The 17,122-nt window shown below is 36.8% G+C and overlaps 1 protein-coding gene and 1 long non-coding RNA gene across 5 annotated transcripts in view; one reads left to right on the top strand and one right to left on the bottom strand.

Moving 5' to 3' along the window:
- Positions 1 to 11,161, bottom strand: part of LOC120515706 — a 28,118-nt gene extending 16,957 nt beyond the window's left edge. The window contains exons 1-2 of the long non-coding RNA XR_005630689.1: positions 11,085 to 11,161; positions 9,756 to 9,811 (exon numbers count right to left, since the gene is read on the bottom strand). This is a non-coding gene — a long non-coding RNA (uncharacterized LOC120515706). The remainder of the gene's footprint in view (positions 1 to 9,755; positions 9,812 to 11,084) is intronic.
- vwdel (von Willebrand factor D and EGF domains-like) overlaps positions 10,521 to 17,122 on the top strand; it is a 113,498-nt gene continuing 106,896 nt past the window's right edge. For 2 of the 4 annotated variants that reach the window (XM_039736953.1, XM_039736954.1), the window contains exon 1: positions 10,521 to 11,170. In XM_039736953.1, the coding sequence (XP_039592887.1) occupies positions 11,074 to 11,170 (97 nt within the window). In that variant the 5' untranslated portion in view covers positions 10,521 to 11,073. The remainder of the gene's footprint in view (positions 11,171 to 17,122) is intronic. The other 2 variants (XM_039736952.1, XM_039736951.1) reach the window with 2 other exon arrangements.

Consider the following 17,122-nt stretch of genomic DNA (forward strand, 5'->3'; position numbering starts at 1 on the left):
ATACCAAACTCAAAACTTAACCCTGTTATGAGATGACGATATGCTGATTCGTTTTTGAGCCAAATTGTGCAAGAGAAAGAGGCACTCTAGAGGAACTCTCAAATACTGTAATTCTGCAATAAATTCTGAATTCTTCTCGTCATTTGCTATCATAATGACCTATTTTATGATCAGAAAGATCAGCTTCAGAGTGGTAAATAATTACTGAAATGTTATAGAATAGTTCGGGAAACTTGGATGCTAGGGTGCATAGCCTACTGACACTCACACCCAAATTTTTGTGTCACAAAAAATAAGTAATTAAACAATGAGAAGCTGTTGCCTGGTCTGTCTTGAATTGCATCAAATAACTGTGATACCCACGGATGTCATCATCTGATAAAATTCAACCATTTTAATGTAAAGGTTAAGTAAACTGAGGACCTTGTAAACACACACTGCTCAGAAAAATACATTGCCTAAGAACTGCCTAAAATGAAACAGCATCACCTGAAGTTTAGAATGAAATGAGACTAAAAAGGATAAGCCATAATAACATGGAAAGAATACACTAACTATACTCACTGCACAACTCAAAATGTACACTTCCTGTCTAGTAACGCCACTAACTGACATACGGGCAGGTGTTTGCTGGTTTGCACAAGGCCAGAAAACAATTTAAACAAGTTTTTCTACATTCTTTCTGTCCAACATTCTGCACTTCTTTGAAGTGGGAGCATCACAACATGGCTCCACAAAGTAGAAGGAGTACACATAGACTTTCTTGGTGGCTTTTTCAAATTTAATGTTGTCCTCCTCAGCAGTGGGTGAAAATCAAGATGCAGAACAATGTCCAGTGAATGATGTATTGCTGACAATATTGACCTCCTTTCTTTTTTTCAAGGCATTACTGCACCTACCTTTAAACAAGCGAGTGGTACTGGACTTTTTTGTATTTTTTTCTGTGGCATGTGCTGCAAGGGCCTTCAAGCCCAATTGCTAAATTGGAAACTTCATGTTACACATGCTTACACACAATGAAGGGTATGGAGAGCACTACAGGGACAGTTGGTCCAGTCCCTCAGCCAGAAACAGGCATACAGTACCTGGCATAAACATAATTTCACAATTCACAGTACGTAATATTTTTCCAGCATTAAGCATATGATAGAAAATTGGAAAGAATTATTTAAAAAGGCAAAGGTGAGGGTTGTTAGAAACATTTTAATAAAAAGTTAAATTACTGAGGGAAACACTACCTTTTTTGCACAGCACTGCTTTTTTCTTGTAACACCACTTCTGTGGTAGCAATGAAGAGGTGTGAAATATCCATCCATTATCTAACCCGTTATATCCTAACTACAGGGCCACAGGGGTCTGCTGAAGCCAATCCCAGCCAACACAGGAAACAAACCTCGGGCAGGGTGCCACACACACACTAAGGACAATTTAGAATGGGCAATGCACCTAACCTGCAGGTCTGTGGACTGGGGAAGGAAACCGGAGTACCTGGAGGAAACCCACACAGACACAGGGAGGACCTGGGAAGTGAACCCAGGTCTCCTAAATGTGAGGCAGCAACACTACCACTGCGCCACCATGCTGCCCCAGGTGTGAAATACTGCACACAAAATGTATTAATTACGATAAAATACAACAACAACATTTATTTATATTGCACATTTTCATACAAAAAAATGTAGCTCAAAGTGCTTACCATAGCTCCTTGGTTTTACTTAAGACAAAGAGTTCAATCAAGCAGGAGACTCATGTTTATTCTAATTGTGAGAGTCAACCTACCAACCTAAATAATTTATTATATTATGACAAACAACAAACCCCTCTTAAATATAAACCAGAATGATTAGAAAGAACTTAAAAAAAAAAAGAAAATTTCTGACTTGACAATTGCAGTTTTAGTATATCCACTAAATGTGAGTTCTGTCTCACAATAATCATGTACTGGAAAAATGGGTTCAGCCCAACATACAATAATGAGCATTGTCTTGTTGCACTTTTAAACAAATTTATAACAACTTTTTAACTTTGGGCTTATTGATTCTGTGTTGATGATTTGATTTATTTCATGATATGCACTGCAGCCTGTGTCTCCATGCATGAGCTTATCTACTATATTCCCAAAGATGTCATGGTACCAAACTGATGCTTGTGTCAGCCCTTCAATGGACTTGGGCCTTGCTTTACTTCTGGTGTGTCTGGAATAAGTTCTAAATGTCCCAACCCCAACCCCAACCAACTCCCAAGGTTCTTTTGAGAACAGTATGTTATATTTTTATTATGCAGAAAAAGAGGAAAATGATAATAACACATTTAAAAAAAATTAAAAATGAATTAATTTTATCACAGATAAATGTTTCATTTTAAAAGTAATCAGTCTAACAGTGGTACATCATGTGTCTTTGCTTTCATATTGGGAAAGGTACCTTTAAACCATCCTGCTCTGATATATATTTGAAACCATCTACTTACCAGATTGAAGTCCTTGAAAAAAATAAAACACTAAAATGTGCAAATTCTGGCTTTCTAGAAGGAATTTGTGGAATTCTGTGCATGAATTATTTAAAGGTCTTTTCAGAGATCAGGAAAACATCACTTACAGCCTCATATGTTATTATGGAATATTTTACACTTGCACATAATCCTAATGAAATATTAATACTCTTCTTTGCCAGAGTCAAATTATTTACTTAAATATTGATTTAACATCTGACCATTTTCTGCCATAGGTTATAATCATATAGGACAAGCTTGCTTTCTTTGAATACCAGTGTAGAATCTAACTGAATATGTATGGAAAAGTTGATACATTTTATAGTATTTCAATTACATTTTCAACTTATACAAGATTAGACCTCTTACACATACTTTAATTACCCCTATTGTATGATAACAATATATGTCCACACCATATAACATGCATAGCAGTTTAAAACAACAGTATTATTCCTTTAATATACTGTAATACCAGAGATATGGTGAAAAAGACAAAAGGTCCACAAAGCTCCAGCTTTCCTGAAAAAATCTCAGAAAGGTTTGTGGACATTTACAATAAGACACAGCATAAAATGGAGACTTCTGTTGTAAACAGTAACATCTCATTTTACACAAAACATATGTATTCTGTGTTAGAAATGTAAGTCTACAAAACTAATTACATTAAACTTTATTAACTGTTGCTCTGAAAATTACCATGTATCTATTTCTATCTTTTACTTGATAAATTGCTATTTGGGAAGTGTAGCCTGTGGCCATGGCTCTTGCCCAGCCGGGACTCCTTAACGCTGGGAGGACCGGAGGAGCAAGTGTGGACGGAGCATTACCTCCCTGGGGATGCTAGATAGCAACCCTCCCTGGGTTGTAGCGGTGCCTCGGACTCCCACAGGGCTTCATGGGAGTTGGACTTCGATACGGCAGACGCCACCAGGGGGTGCTGCAGCAAGAGCTGCTGAGCCCTTATGGGCAGTTCTTCTGCCACACCTGGAAGTGCTGCTGGAAATGCGGAATCAAACACCTGGAGTACTTTTAGGTGAACTATATAGCAGGACCAGCAGACACCACTCCGAAAGCCAGAGTCAGGAAGATAGGGACTAAGCTTGCTGGAGAGGAGTAAAGGAGAAGTGTGTGTGTTTCAGTGCTTATTGGGACTGTGTTGTGCCTTTCGGAAATGGGGAAGACGTTTCCCACATGGTGAAGAATAAATAAAAAACATTTATTTGTTTTATAAGTGTGTCTCTCGTGTCTGTCTGTGTTGGGGTCAGGGGTTGATATAGCACCTTTTTTAACAGAAGATAAAGACTGCCTAGAATACACAGCAAGGAGATAAAATTATAAAATATGTAAAATCTAGGAAACATTTCAATGGTTGTTTTTTAAAAGAAATGTGTTGTTTCATGCAAAATAAACTAGGTACATAGTCATTAAGACAAAACAATTTAAATTACACTGGTTTGCACCATCACATTAATAGGAGATTTAAACTCTACACAACTGTCAGGTCTACACTGTCTAACGTTTTTCCTTTTCCTTTATCATTAATGCCACAATTGATGTAACACCAAAGGAATTTTTTTAGCTACAAGAGTAGACTGGCTCCAGATCTTCTGAAAAACTTGTGATGTTTGTATTTTTTAAAGTACAGTTTAGTCTTTTCTATGACAGTCCACTTCATCACTACCAATATTTAATTGTGTCCATCCATCCACCTTGAGCAGGGTGGCAGGGAATCTGGAGCTTATCAATCTATTATTGTGGATATCCATCCATCCATTATCCAACCCGCTATATTCTAATTACAGGGTCACGGTGGTCTACTGGAGCCAGACCCAGCCAACACTGGGCACAAGGCTGGAAACACACCACAGGGCGCCAACCCACTGCAGGGCCTGCACACACACACACCCACACAACAAGCACACACTAGGGACAATTTAGAATCACCAATGCACCTAACCTGCATGTGTTTGGACTGTGGGAGGAAACTAGGAGCACCTGGAGGAAACCCACACAGACACGGGGAGAACATGCAAACTCCACGCAGGGAGGACCCAAGAAGCGAACCCGGGTCTCCTAACTGCAAGGCAGCAGCGCTACCCACAGCACCACCATGCTGCCCATTATTGTGGATATTATTCCCTTTCCAGATACCTAACTTTAAAAGATATGCATATTTTACAAGTATCTAAATAGATTGATTTTGGATATTTTATTACAAGGTGGCAGAGACCTGTAAGCTGTCAAAGTAACACTGAATGTGAGGATCGGGTCAGTTGGCCTGGTGTGTGGACTGAATAATGTATCTCCATCCACAATCACATGGCCCCCATCCAGTTCCATCCACCCCCAACTCATGCTAGCTTTAACATGTGTCACACACACACATCTTTGGGATGTGGAAGAAACATGAAAAACCATACATATATGATATAGGGAATGTGTTGAGAGCTTGGAGGTAGAAACATTAACTGCTACATCACCCTGATGTAATTCAGTAATCAACATATAAGAGACTTTTCCAATTTCACAAGTTAATGATTCATTTCAAAATGGTTAGGTGGACACAGGAATACTGACTAGCTTGGCCATATTTAAATGTAGTTAGCAAATGAGGGACATTGTGTAATGTTTACTGTCCAATGTGAAGATTCTGAACTTGGGTTCTGTTGATGCAGGTTTACATGTTATATACATATAAGTTATAAGCAGCGCTAACTGCTACACAAGTTACATGTGTTTTATTTTACATTTATGTGTATTTATTTGTCTGATGCCTTTATCTATTATATTTCAGATACAATTGGTTACATTTTTTTTAACCATAGGAGCACAGGCAGGCGTAGTGACTTGCTCATGGTTACACAAAATCATTAGCGGGATTCGAACCCATAACCATAGGGTTAAGCCTTAACCACCATATTAAATTAATAGAGAAACACTAAAGTAATCAACAAACTAAACAGAAATATAACTGCTTTATGCACAGACTGAAATGAAATGTAGGGTTTTTAAGGGATTCTCAGAAGAAAGACCTATTAAGCAGTAAGACCAATGAATAAAGGGATTGATCTGAGTAACATCCCAACCACAAATAAACATCAGATTTTTCTTCTTTACTGGGAATCTATGAGCCATAGAAAAATGTGCTTTGCACCCCTGAGAGACACTGAAAAAAGTAGACAGATGACTTCACCGCCAGCAAGTGTGCATTCATAACACTTAAAACATTCCTTTAATGTAGTATTATGATTGGGTCAAATATTATAAACCATCAAAATATACACAATATATGTCTGGTTGTTAATGCATTTCTTTTATTTTATTTGCTACAGATATGAGAACAGTCTTTTGTAACATTTATTTATTTAACAAGAAACGATTTACATATTATGTGAACATTTTTGCAGATAATAACTTTTCAAAATGGGCTAGCTTTAGAAACAGTTTTATCCTTCAGTGAGTCGCTCATTGGTATTCAATATTTTCATTTATTGAGACTCATTCGAGAGTGATTGGCAGATCTGGCTAAATAACAGAAATATATACAAAAATTCTGCCAAATAGTGCATTTATCTAACTTTCTGTATCTTATGTACAGTAGTATACAAATATGTGCACCCAGCAAAGATCATCACGTTAACATGCTGACTTGAAACGTTATACTCCATGTGATTGTCCTTTGCAAGCAACAATTCTTAAGACTGCATCACTTGTCTGCAGTTTGTGCCCATCTGTTTTTTCACTCAACACAGTGAATATGGTGGAATATGTTAAGAGCTGCACATTACAACACGAATTGTGAAAGCAAAAAAGTGGGATTTCAAGTATTTACTGGAGAAATATGTCAAAATAACCCAAACAATGAAATAATTTTGATCTTATCACGTTACATAACACACACTGCATTTTTTTGTGGTATTATGTCTCTAAGCATTCCCAGTTTAGAATACATTGATATTTATTTTTCTTTTAATTATTGAATAACTGCCCATTTCCTTTAACAAAATCTACTTTTACTTTACACTGAAGCCATTTTTATGGAATTTTGTCTTAATTGTGGCCTTTTCTTGTAATAAGAGACCAATCAGCTAATCCTCTGTGTAAACTACTTTAAGGGTTATAATGTCAGAACACTGCATGTACAAATTAACCTAACGAAAATAGTTTGAGCTTTTTTCAGATTAACGTTTTAAATTTAAATAAAACTAATTCTAAAAAATCTAGTGCACTCTTCTGACAGCTGCTGTCTGTAAGGTTGTGTCCTTCAGTTGCTCAAATGGCTCTAGCAAAATGAAAAATGATATGAAGTGTGCCCTATGACCTTAAACTGGATTAAGTGGTTTCAGAAATGGATGGATGGATAGATGTTAGTCATATAACAGCATACAAAAATGACACAAGAACTTAAGAGACCTTTAAACCTCTGCTTCATTCCTACCGGTGGATTTGACTGTATCATTTGGATGGCCTCCTAAATAAATATTTGTCAATGGGAATGCATTTCTTAATATTCATCAATAGGAAGGTTTGATTAATTCACCAGTTTATAATGATTTCCTTCGAGGCTGTAAATTGTACTTCAAAGTAGAAAATATTCTTTCTACAAGGCTACCTAGAGACAAATGTGTCTACTACATTTTAATAGGGAATTAAACAACAATGAAAATACAAAGTCTGGGAGAGGCCTATATATGTCAGAAAATTTACATTAGCACATGAATGAAATTTAACTTCACATTTATACACATTTGTGGTCATATTAAACTCTAAATCTAAATTATGGTTTTTTAAACAATCTACAGTTTAAATATACTCTAAAGTGATGATTTCACTATGCTTTGTTATTAAGTCATTTTGTCAATGCATTGTTGCATGTACCCTAGCTATCCAGAGTATACTGGAGATACATTTCCATTGAGCCACTTACTCACGCTGACAGTTTTGTATATATTTAACCTAAAGGATATTACCATGTGCTTTCCAGCTCTCTAACAGAGCATAAAAATAACCGACCACTCAGTTAACTCAATGACACATTCTTATAGACGTGGAATATTGTGTTTCTGTTAACTGAAGAAGCTGTGATATCATCACAAGATACAAGATACACTCTAGATGTGCTACTCCAAATTTCAAGTAATGTTTCACTGAAGATTAAAATGATGAACAAACATTTATTACATTATTGCTTGACACAACTTACTTTTAATAAGAGACCTAACTGAATTTGGTACAGTATGGAGACAATTGTGTTGCTATGGTCCATGGAAAGTACAGTTAGCAAAGTGACTGATTCAAATAAGCAGTGGAAATGAGGAGAATGTAAGAGCTTCATTGTGACCATATTGTGGCACTAGTCAGCACTCATTTGAGGGTATTATTAATGGCCATGAATTAAGAAAGAACTAAAATGTAATACAGATACACAAATGCCGTATGTGTGTTCTTTTAAAGCAGAAAAGAAACAGCAGTTTGAAAATATCCATACATCAACATAGACAGACAGACAGACAGACAGACAGACAGACAGACAGACAGATAGATAGATAGATAGATAGATAGATAGATAGATAGATAGATAGATAGATAGATAGATAGATAGATAGATAGATAGATTATGGTCTGAACACACACCAGAATAATTGAAAAACAGGAAAATTAAAAAGAAAAATAAACCTCTGACTTGGCAGTTCCAGTTCTAGTGAGAAACTGTTGAGGCACATTGATCTTGGAAAAAAGAAGCCCGCACTTCTGCTGAACTATTCATTGGCTGAAATTCCTCCGTGTTAATGTGTCAGAGACAGAATGTGCAGCATTGTTAATTTTTTAATCTTTTTAAGTTTAATGTGTGCACTCTTAAAAATAATGTTTCTGCAAGGACACTTTACTGAGTTGCGTAGTTCATCCTGGAATCATTGCTTGACAAAGAACAATTCAGCTCTGAGAAGGGTACTTTTGCATATGTTTTTTGGGGGTTAAAAAGGTGCCAATGGGGACAAAACAGAAGATACAGGATACTAGCAGGATACGACAAAATAGAAGATACAGGATACTAGCAGGATACTGACAGATCAAGAAAATCTGAATTTAGCCCGTATTATTGTGTGCAGATAGAGTCGTTTTCAAATCAGGAACTGATTTGTATTCACAAATACAACTACTACTATGGATTAATCTGTATTAATGAAGTCTGTTTCAGGTTTAAGTTAATAAATGTTTCTAGAACACTCATTCAGATTGTTCTTTTTAGAATGAAAAATTGTTCCCCTGTGGCATCACTTGGAAAAACCACTTTGTGGATGGGATGCCAGTCCATCTTCGGGCAAACACATGGACTCTAGGCCTAACATATAAGGTTTTGGAAAGAAAACTGGAGTATCTGGCAAAAACAAACCATGACAATATAAAAAGCACACACAAACTCAACACAGCAACTGGATCCAGGATACAAATCCAGGACTCTGGAGCTGTCAGGCAGCAACACTAATTGCTGTATGTTTATGAAATTCCATGTGAAAAACTAGGATTATAACTACTTATGAATTCAGCATTCACCATTATGAACTGGACTCAGAACATGATAACCTGACTGAACAGATGATGTTCAAATAATCAAAAATCAGGTCTCAACGATCTAAATTTCCACTGCTTCTTAAAACATTTGTTGACTGGCTTTGGTTAATGAGTCCACTGTATGTAATGTACAATGGGACTAATAGTGCACTTTGGGAGTGAGCAAGTAAGCCAGCATCAATAACTCTGTGAGAAGCAATTTAACAAAAGTGTCCTATAAATAATAGAAATACCTACTAATTTGAGATTCCCTCAAAAATTCTGTGAAACAACATTTTAGCGGAATAAGTGAAATAATGGATACAAATTTTATTTTAATTTCTTTCTTAGGAACAGGAACGACATGTGGTATTTAGAAGGAAAGTAATTAAAACCATTCAAATAGAAAAAAATACTGCTTTTACTATTTTTATACCAATATGTAATAATAACTTTTTTTTTTTGCAATTACATGAAAGTAATTCACTATTTACTCCAGTTAATATTTGAAGAACAGACAAAACAGATTCACAGAGCTAAGTAATATGATGCAAATATAATGTATACATTTTTCAGATACTTTAACTTACAAGTAAGATTTCTGTTTTGTGGACAATCAAAGAATATTTCCTCTTATCAAATTTGTTTTCTGAGACTGACTTTTGTTTGGAGCCATGTTTTGTTACACACCAGATGTTTTTCTTACTTACCCCAGTGTCAGCCATACACATTCTTGCCTCCAGCACATTTTCCACCATCTTGGGCCCTAGTAAAAAGAATGTGAAGACTGATGAGGAATCGGATGGCTTGTCATTCTCAGCCTCGTCTTGTCATCTTAAACATGTTTTTATTGGAGCCAGTACCTGACAACAACTAAATAATCTAAAGAAATGCAATCTTAGTAACTTTGATATCAAATTTCCACATTTCACTTGAGGATGCCTTAAGAAACCTCAGATAAATCTTATTTTTTTTGCTACTACCTACACAATCAGACTCTGAACCTAAGGACACTTTTTCATCTCTTTATTGCAATGTTGTAGTTAAAAAAATGTGATACTATGGTTGACCACTCCAAATGTCACCATTTCTGTTTTGGTCAAATCTTTAAACCTACAAGTCTTGTAGCAATTATTAATGCCATTACATTCTTTCTTTCTTTAAACAATAGTTGCTTCCAATGTTATAATAGCACGTGTATAGAATATATGGATAACATACGGTTACAGCCTATACACAACACACATATTTTAAAAGTACTTGTCCTCTTTTCCATTACTATAGGACTCAGACGACAGTTTTATTTCGGGTACATTTTATTCCCGCCTTTTGTACTTATACATTGAATTCCTTTCTTCGTTGATAGATGAGCTTGTCGTGTTGTGGAGAAGATTGGAAAAGGAGTGGTTTGTCTTTGGGGGTCCTGCATGTTCCTGTAGTGTTGCCCCCACCACACACACACTTACGAGAAGGTTAGTGATCTGTGGACCTCTCACCTAAACAGAGAAAACCTGTTTCTTATATCACAGCAGCCCTTGACAAACCGATGGCATTCGCCGCGCAATTCCTTCTGCGTATGTATTTCTGTGTGGGTGTGCTGGCGCTAAGCAGCCAATTTATAAGGCTATTTTGTAACGTTACTCTATACGCATTTTTCTCTTTAGACGAAACAATGCAATTAACTTGGCTCTAGCCTATTGTGCGCATCGCCCAGTGAGTCGAGAACTGATGCATTAAACTGCCCAAATTAGGCTGCGAAGATTTTCCTCCCTTAGCTGTTACTGAGGCGCGGTACGCGATCTCACACGGCCGGCTCAGCTCACTGGGGAGCTCAAGCGACCCGCATCGCCAGCTGTGTGAGAGCGACAAAGTGGAGCGTCCAGCTGCGCTCGAGCAGTTACTGCTCTCAGTGAGAGACGCGGCGCTGCTGTCTGTACTTCTCACGAAACAACACTGGAATACTGGCTGATCTGAGCAGACAGAGTAATCGGGTTAAGTGAGAGGGACCGGAGACTAAAGACACGTCGGATGTCACTCACCATGGCACTAGAACATTTGGTACAATATGTTGCAATCAGGATTACCATGATCGTTCTGGCGATGACCGCTGGACACTGTCAAATAGGTAAGACTTCACAACTGCGCGTATCTTGTGCCTTATAACAAACTGCTTTAGCCATATAGCAGGGATACTGAAAATCCTAAGCAGTTACTGAAGAAGTTCCTAAAGACATCGTTAAATTAATTTACTCTTTTCCAAGTTTGAAAGTATTTAAATTGAAGACCTTCAGTTATTATTATTATTATTATTATTATTATTATTATTATTATGTATTTATTTTATTTATTTTTGCTCGCTCTGTTTTATAAATAGTTTCAATTTGCTAAGTTGGGGAATGTTTAAATTGCGTTTTTGCACTCCATCAAAAACTCCATTACAATGCAATTTGAGCTAAATGCCTATCCCCCTAGCGTATGGGCAGAAAAAAATAAACACCACGTGTTTGCAACAACTGCAAAATGCGGGATTGTTCGTGTCATATGGTAACGTAAAACCCGGGGGTCACTTCACTTTCTTTCCTTCTTTCTTTTTGCAAGCTGACGGGGTTTTCTAACTTGTACTTTAAAATGCTGTAATAAAAGGAAAGAAATATATTACCCTTTAATAATTCTGAGTAGATTGTGAACAAAGTAAGTCACATTGATTTCCTGAACCTAAGAATAAGAAATATTTATTAATTGCCGATAACACACTATTATTATTATTATTTCCTGTTTTACGAAGAAATGTGTATACGTTCCCCCTATAAACCTTACAAATAGCCACATGGGCACTACTTCTGGTTACACCTCTGTCTTTTATGACTAACCTTTCTGTATGGTACTGTAGACCAGAGAACAACTGCACAGTGCATTATCCGGAAGGCTTTATGGAATATTGAGTTTTTATGTGTCAATCTAGTCATTTTATGAGCCTGCTTTCTCTAGGACTGGGGAGTAGGTAATAAGAGTACAGTATTCACAAATACAGATATACCACATACTGGACATCTATAATCATTGTAGACAAGAAAAATAAGTCCAGATCTTTATGCTTGTCTTTTTATGAGGTTTTAAAACCACAGATGTTCATTCATCATCTGGATTTCATTTTTAATAAGGCATGTCTGATACATTCTTACAGTTTAGCACATAAACATTCATCAAAAAACTTTAAAACTTATAAAACTCTAGAACAGTTGTTTGGACAGGAAAAAAAAGAAAAAATAGTGAATGTTTTTGCTTTGTAATGGTCTGTTAGGCAACACTGCTGTTTCAGTTTATTTTGTTTTTCAGTGTTCTTCCACTTACATGCCCTGTGAAATATACAATCGTTACAACTATAATATGAAAAAATATGTGTATCTGCAAAAAGAGCTCATTTTAAGTTTGTTTTAAGATTTCAAGTTAAACATACAATTTTTTAGCATTGTTAGACCTGTCTTCTTGTTGATTCATCAATTGTAGTGAAGAATGAATGAAACAGATATGCCCTGTTAAGGACTGGGAGTGCACAAATTAGCTGTTTGTGTCTATAAAATGACCAATAACAGAAAATATTCAGGAGTTCAGCATGCAAAAGTGATAAAAATTCATTAGCCTGACAACATGGGCTGTGTCATTGAGAAAACAGAACGTTTGAGAAATACACTGGGTGTAGATCAAAACTCCATATGTACACTAAAGTTTTAGATGATACACACAACATAAAAATAATTTCTTTCCAGGTAGGAAACAATGCAAAATTATCTGGAAAATGTAAAATTCAGCTAAAGATCAACATATCTCTCTATTATAATAAAAAAATCATGGGACGAGACAAGACTTTTTAGCCTGGGACAAGACGTGACTTTTTCACAGAGAAACTTTCACATCCTGCGAGATGAGACTCTGTGCCAAGAGATTTAACCACATGCAGGGCCAGAAATAAAAGACAAAGAGTAGATGACAAAGTAGAACTTCGTAAAGAATTCAAAAATGTTGCCGCGATACACATGAAGAGCAGGTTAGAGATAATGAAAGTACTAAAATTTTAAAGTCTCTGAAAAATGACAGTAAAGATTGCATTAGTGCAAACAAATGGAAATTATTACTCAGTAAAATAATAGAAGAGTGAAAAGAGATTGAATATATTGTTCGGATTTAAACTATAAGTCAGAGACTTGTAGATTGTCTAATTCATGTTGCCATCAGGGAAAAGTAGTGTTTCTTCCCAGTGAAGAGGCGTATCTGCGAGAATTAAAAGATTTGTTGTTTGGTGAAAGTGAAATCCTCATATGCGAGTGGCAGAGACGTTAAGTGGCTGGCATGTAGCGCAGGCCGGGGGGGTTGGCAAGCGATGCGAGCAGGGGTTGAAGCCCCCTAGTATTCATATAAAATTGACTGCACCATAAATGTAAATTTACATTTTATACATTATTAATATGGGGCGGCATGGTGGCACAGTGGTGAAGCTGCATGCCTCATTGTAAGGTGACCAGGATTCACATCGCCAGGTCCTCCCTGTGTTGAGTTTGCCTGTTCTCCCTGTGTTTGTGTGGGTTTCCTCTGGGTGCTCCAGTTTCCTACCACTGTCCAAAGACATGCAGGTTAGGTGAACTGGTTGGTGTGTGCGTGTGTTCGTCCCTATGATGTCCTGGGTTTGTTCCTTCCTTGCACCCTATGTTGACTGGAACAGGCTGAAGCACCCAAAGGATCCTTGTCTGAATGAAGCAGTTCAGAAAATGACATTCTAGAATAACATTTTTGAAAAGTAATATTACATTATTGAGTTTTGCATTTACGATGCCATGCACTCCAGTCTACTAAGACCAGGGGTTGAACCTGCTTAAATCAAGAAAAGCTCTGGTTCATCACATTGTAAGGTAAGCTAAAGAAGGCACTAAAACTGACATGCTGAGTGGGTATATTCTGTATATATTAATTGGAAACATTTATTACCAGAATATGCTTACAAGATGACCTTGAACAATTTCTACTATAGTAGTACTGATGTACGAATTTGGACTTACAGCACACCCTAGCTGTTTTACCACCCGCAGAGGATGTGGTGGCATGTTATCAGTACTGGTGGTACATAGGTTAGCACTGCCCCTAAGTTTTTTGTAAAAATCCTTGTCTGGTCACTGTACAGTTTGCATATTACCTCTTGATCTGCATAGATCTCCCCTTGCTAGTTTGGATTTTTCTCCAAATCTTGAAGACAAGCATGTTAGATTAATAGGTGACCCTATTTTGGCTTGGTGTTTGAATAATTATGCTATTTCTTGCAATGTAATACCTGTATAATGGCCTAGTGTTGGTTATTAGCTTACAACTAAAGAAATGCCTCAGAAAGATGAAGCAGGTTCGAGAATGGGTGAATGGATGTCTGCAGGACCGCCCAATGGGAATGGCCAGTTATGAGCACATCATACTGATTTTCCCACTTGCGCCAATGAGTAAAAAGAAAAGAGTTGTAAATTGCACCACATGGACAATTTTGAAAAAGTAACCACATTACTGAACACATTAATAGTTTGGCACAACAGTACTAATATTAGCTTTTTCAGTCTCTAGACATGCACTAAATATCCATTTGCGACAGAACTCATGCCATATAAACGTTTTACCTTGTATATTTAAAGTAGTTGGATGATCAAGTAGATAAACAAAGCAAACATGTAAAATGCAGTTTCTATAAAAAGTATTCTCTCCCCTTGGACATTTTCACTTTTAATTTTTGCACAACACTGAATCACAGTCACTTTAATTTGGCTTTTTTTGGCAGTGATCAGTAGAAAAAGACCCTTAATGTCAAAGAGAAAACGATTTTCTGTAAAAGGGTCTCAATCAAAAGTAATATACAAATATACAACAGAAAATAACTGGTCACATAAATATTCACCCCTTTTAATACGACACACTTAAATCATCAAAGGTGCAGGAAATTGGTGTTAAAAGTCACACAGTTAGATAAACAGACACCACCTATCTGTAGTCAAAGGGATTCAGTTTATCATAGCATAAATGCACCTTAACAGGAAGGTCCACGTGTAGTGAGTCAGTATTGTCACCTAACCTACACAATGAAGACAGAAAGAACACTCCAAGCAACTCCATGAAAAGGTAATAAAAAAAGAACAAGATGGGATGGATACAAGAAAATATCCAAGACATTGAATATATCGTGGTAGTCCAGTTAAGTCAAGCATTAAAGGAGTGTGACACATCTGTAAATCTGTGTAGAGCAGATAGTCTATAAAAACTGAGTGACTATGGAAGGAGACTAGTGAGGATGGCCACCAAGAGACCTATAAGAACTATGAAGGAGTTACAAGCTACAGTGGGTTAAATTAGAAAGACTGTACATACAACATTTGCCTGAGTGCTTCACCACTCACAGCTTTATCTGAGAGTGGCAAAGAAAAAGGCATTATTAAAAATAGAATATGACATAACTAGAATTTTCTAGAAAACCAAGGGAGAATCTGAAGTCAGCTAGAAGATGGTTCTATGGTCTGATGAGGCCAAAATGGAGGTTTTTGGTCATCAGTCTAAACTCTATGATGGATGTATGGTGGTGGTAGCTGCATGTTATGGAGATGTTTCTGTGAACCACACCCTAGAAGGATAAAGGGCAAAATAAAAACAGCAAAATGCAGGGAAATTCTGGAGGAAAACAAGATATCTATCTACTCCTTAGGAAAAATGTGTTTCCTAGCAAGACAACACCACCAAGCATGAAGTCAAAGCAACACAGGAATTAATATCCTGGAGTGACTGAGTCAGAGTCCAGATCTCGTTCCAATTGAAAATTTGTGGGTAGACTATAAAAATTCTGTTCACTCACAATCCCAATGCAACCAGAGATTGTGCAGTTTTGCAAAGAAATATGGGATAAAACAGCACTGTCTAGATGTACAAAGCAGTCTTGGACTTCTCTGCTCTTTCTCTGTCTTTTGCAAACCACAAGTCCGCAGTCTAGGTGTTATCTTTGACAGTAACCTTTTGAGAAACAAGTTAATTCTGTAGTCAAGAGTTGCTTTTTCCAGCTTTGTCTATTAGGTAAGATCAAGCCTTTTTTATCTTCTAGGGATCTTGAGAAAGCTACTCATGCCTTTATGTTTTCTAGCCTGGCTGCCTGTCAGTTTTCAAATTGATTTTAAAATCTTGTTGCTAGTTTTTAAATCTTTACATTGGCTTACTCCTGCCTATGTATTCGAATTCTCTGTTTTACACCAGCCATCCAGAGTGCTTAGATCTTCTGGTCAGTTGTCTCTTGTTGTCCCTCGTACAAAGTGTAAAACTAAGGGGGACAGGGCTTTTGCAGCTGCTGCTCCTCGCCTGTGGAACTCTTTACCTCATTATATAAAGGAGTCATCTACAATTGAACTGTTTAAAATAAGATTAAAGACTCATTTCTATTCACTTGCATTCCGTGACCTTAAGTAATACTGATGGTTTCCTCATTGTGATTATGTAACATTACTTCTATTTATTTATGTTCATTTATTTTATTTCTATTTATGTTATTCATGTTAATTGTAGGTTTTTCTTTAATTCTATTATTGTAAAGCACTTTGGCCACAGCATTCCTATGTTGTTTTAAAAGTGCTGTATAAATAAAGTTGACATTGACATCTTTTTTTTTGATCAGTGTCAAAAAAGGTAAATTAAATCCACTGTAATTCTATAAGAATAAAATGTGAATACATTTTATAGGCACTGTATATTAATTGTTTCTCTGTGCTGCTACATGCATCCTCATGAGTCACCTGGGGTCAAGGCTGCCTCTGCTGTAGCAATGTTCAGCTTGTGAGTAAATTAGTGAGAACTGGTGGCACCGCCCCCCACAGATAGCAGGGATGCAGCCTGCTCAGAGCTTAGTCATTCAGGTCACTGATGTGTCCACTGTTCTGCAGTATTGCCAGCGTGAGGGCTTAAAACAAACATCAGGGGTTAATTAAGGAGTAACCTGATCTTGTTTTTAAGGAAGGCAGAATAGATTGATTGTCCATGCAGAAAAGTTAATATTCACATGTTCTGCATAGTAGAA

This window comes from Polypterus senegalus, chromosome 15, assembly GCF_016835505.1.
Source record: "Polypterus senegalus isolate Bchr_013 chromosome 15, ASM1683550v1, whole genome shotgun sequence".
In the NCBI taxonomy this organism is placed as follows: domain Eukaryota; kingdom Metazoa; phylum Chordata; class Cladistia; order Polypteriformes; family Polypteridae; genus Polypterus; species Polypterus senegalus.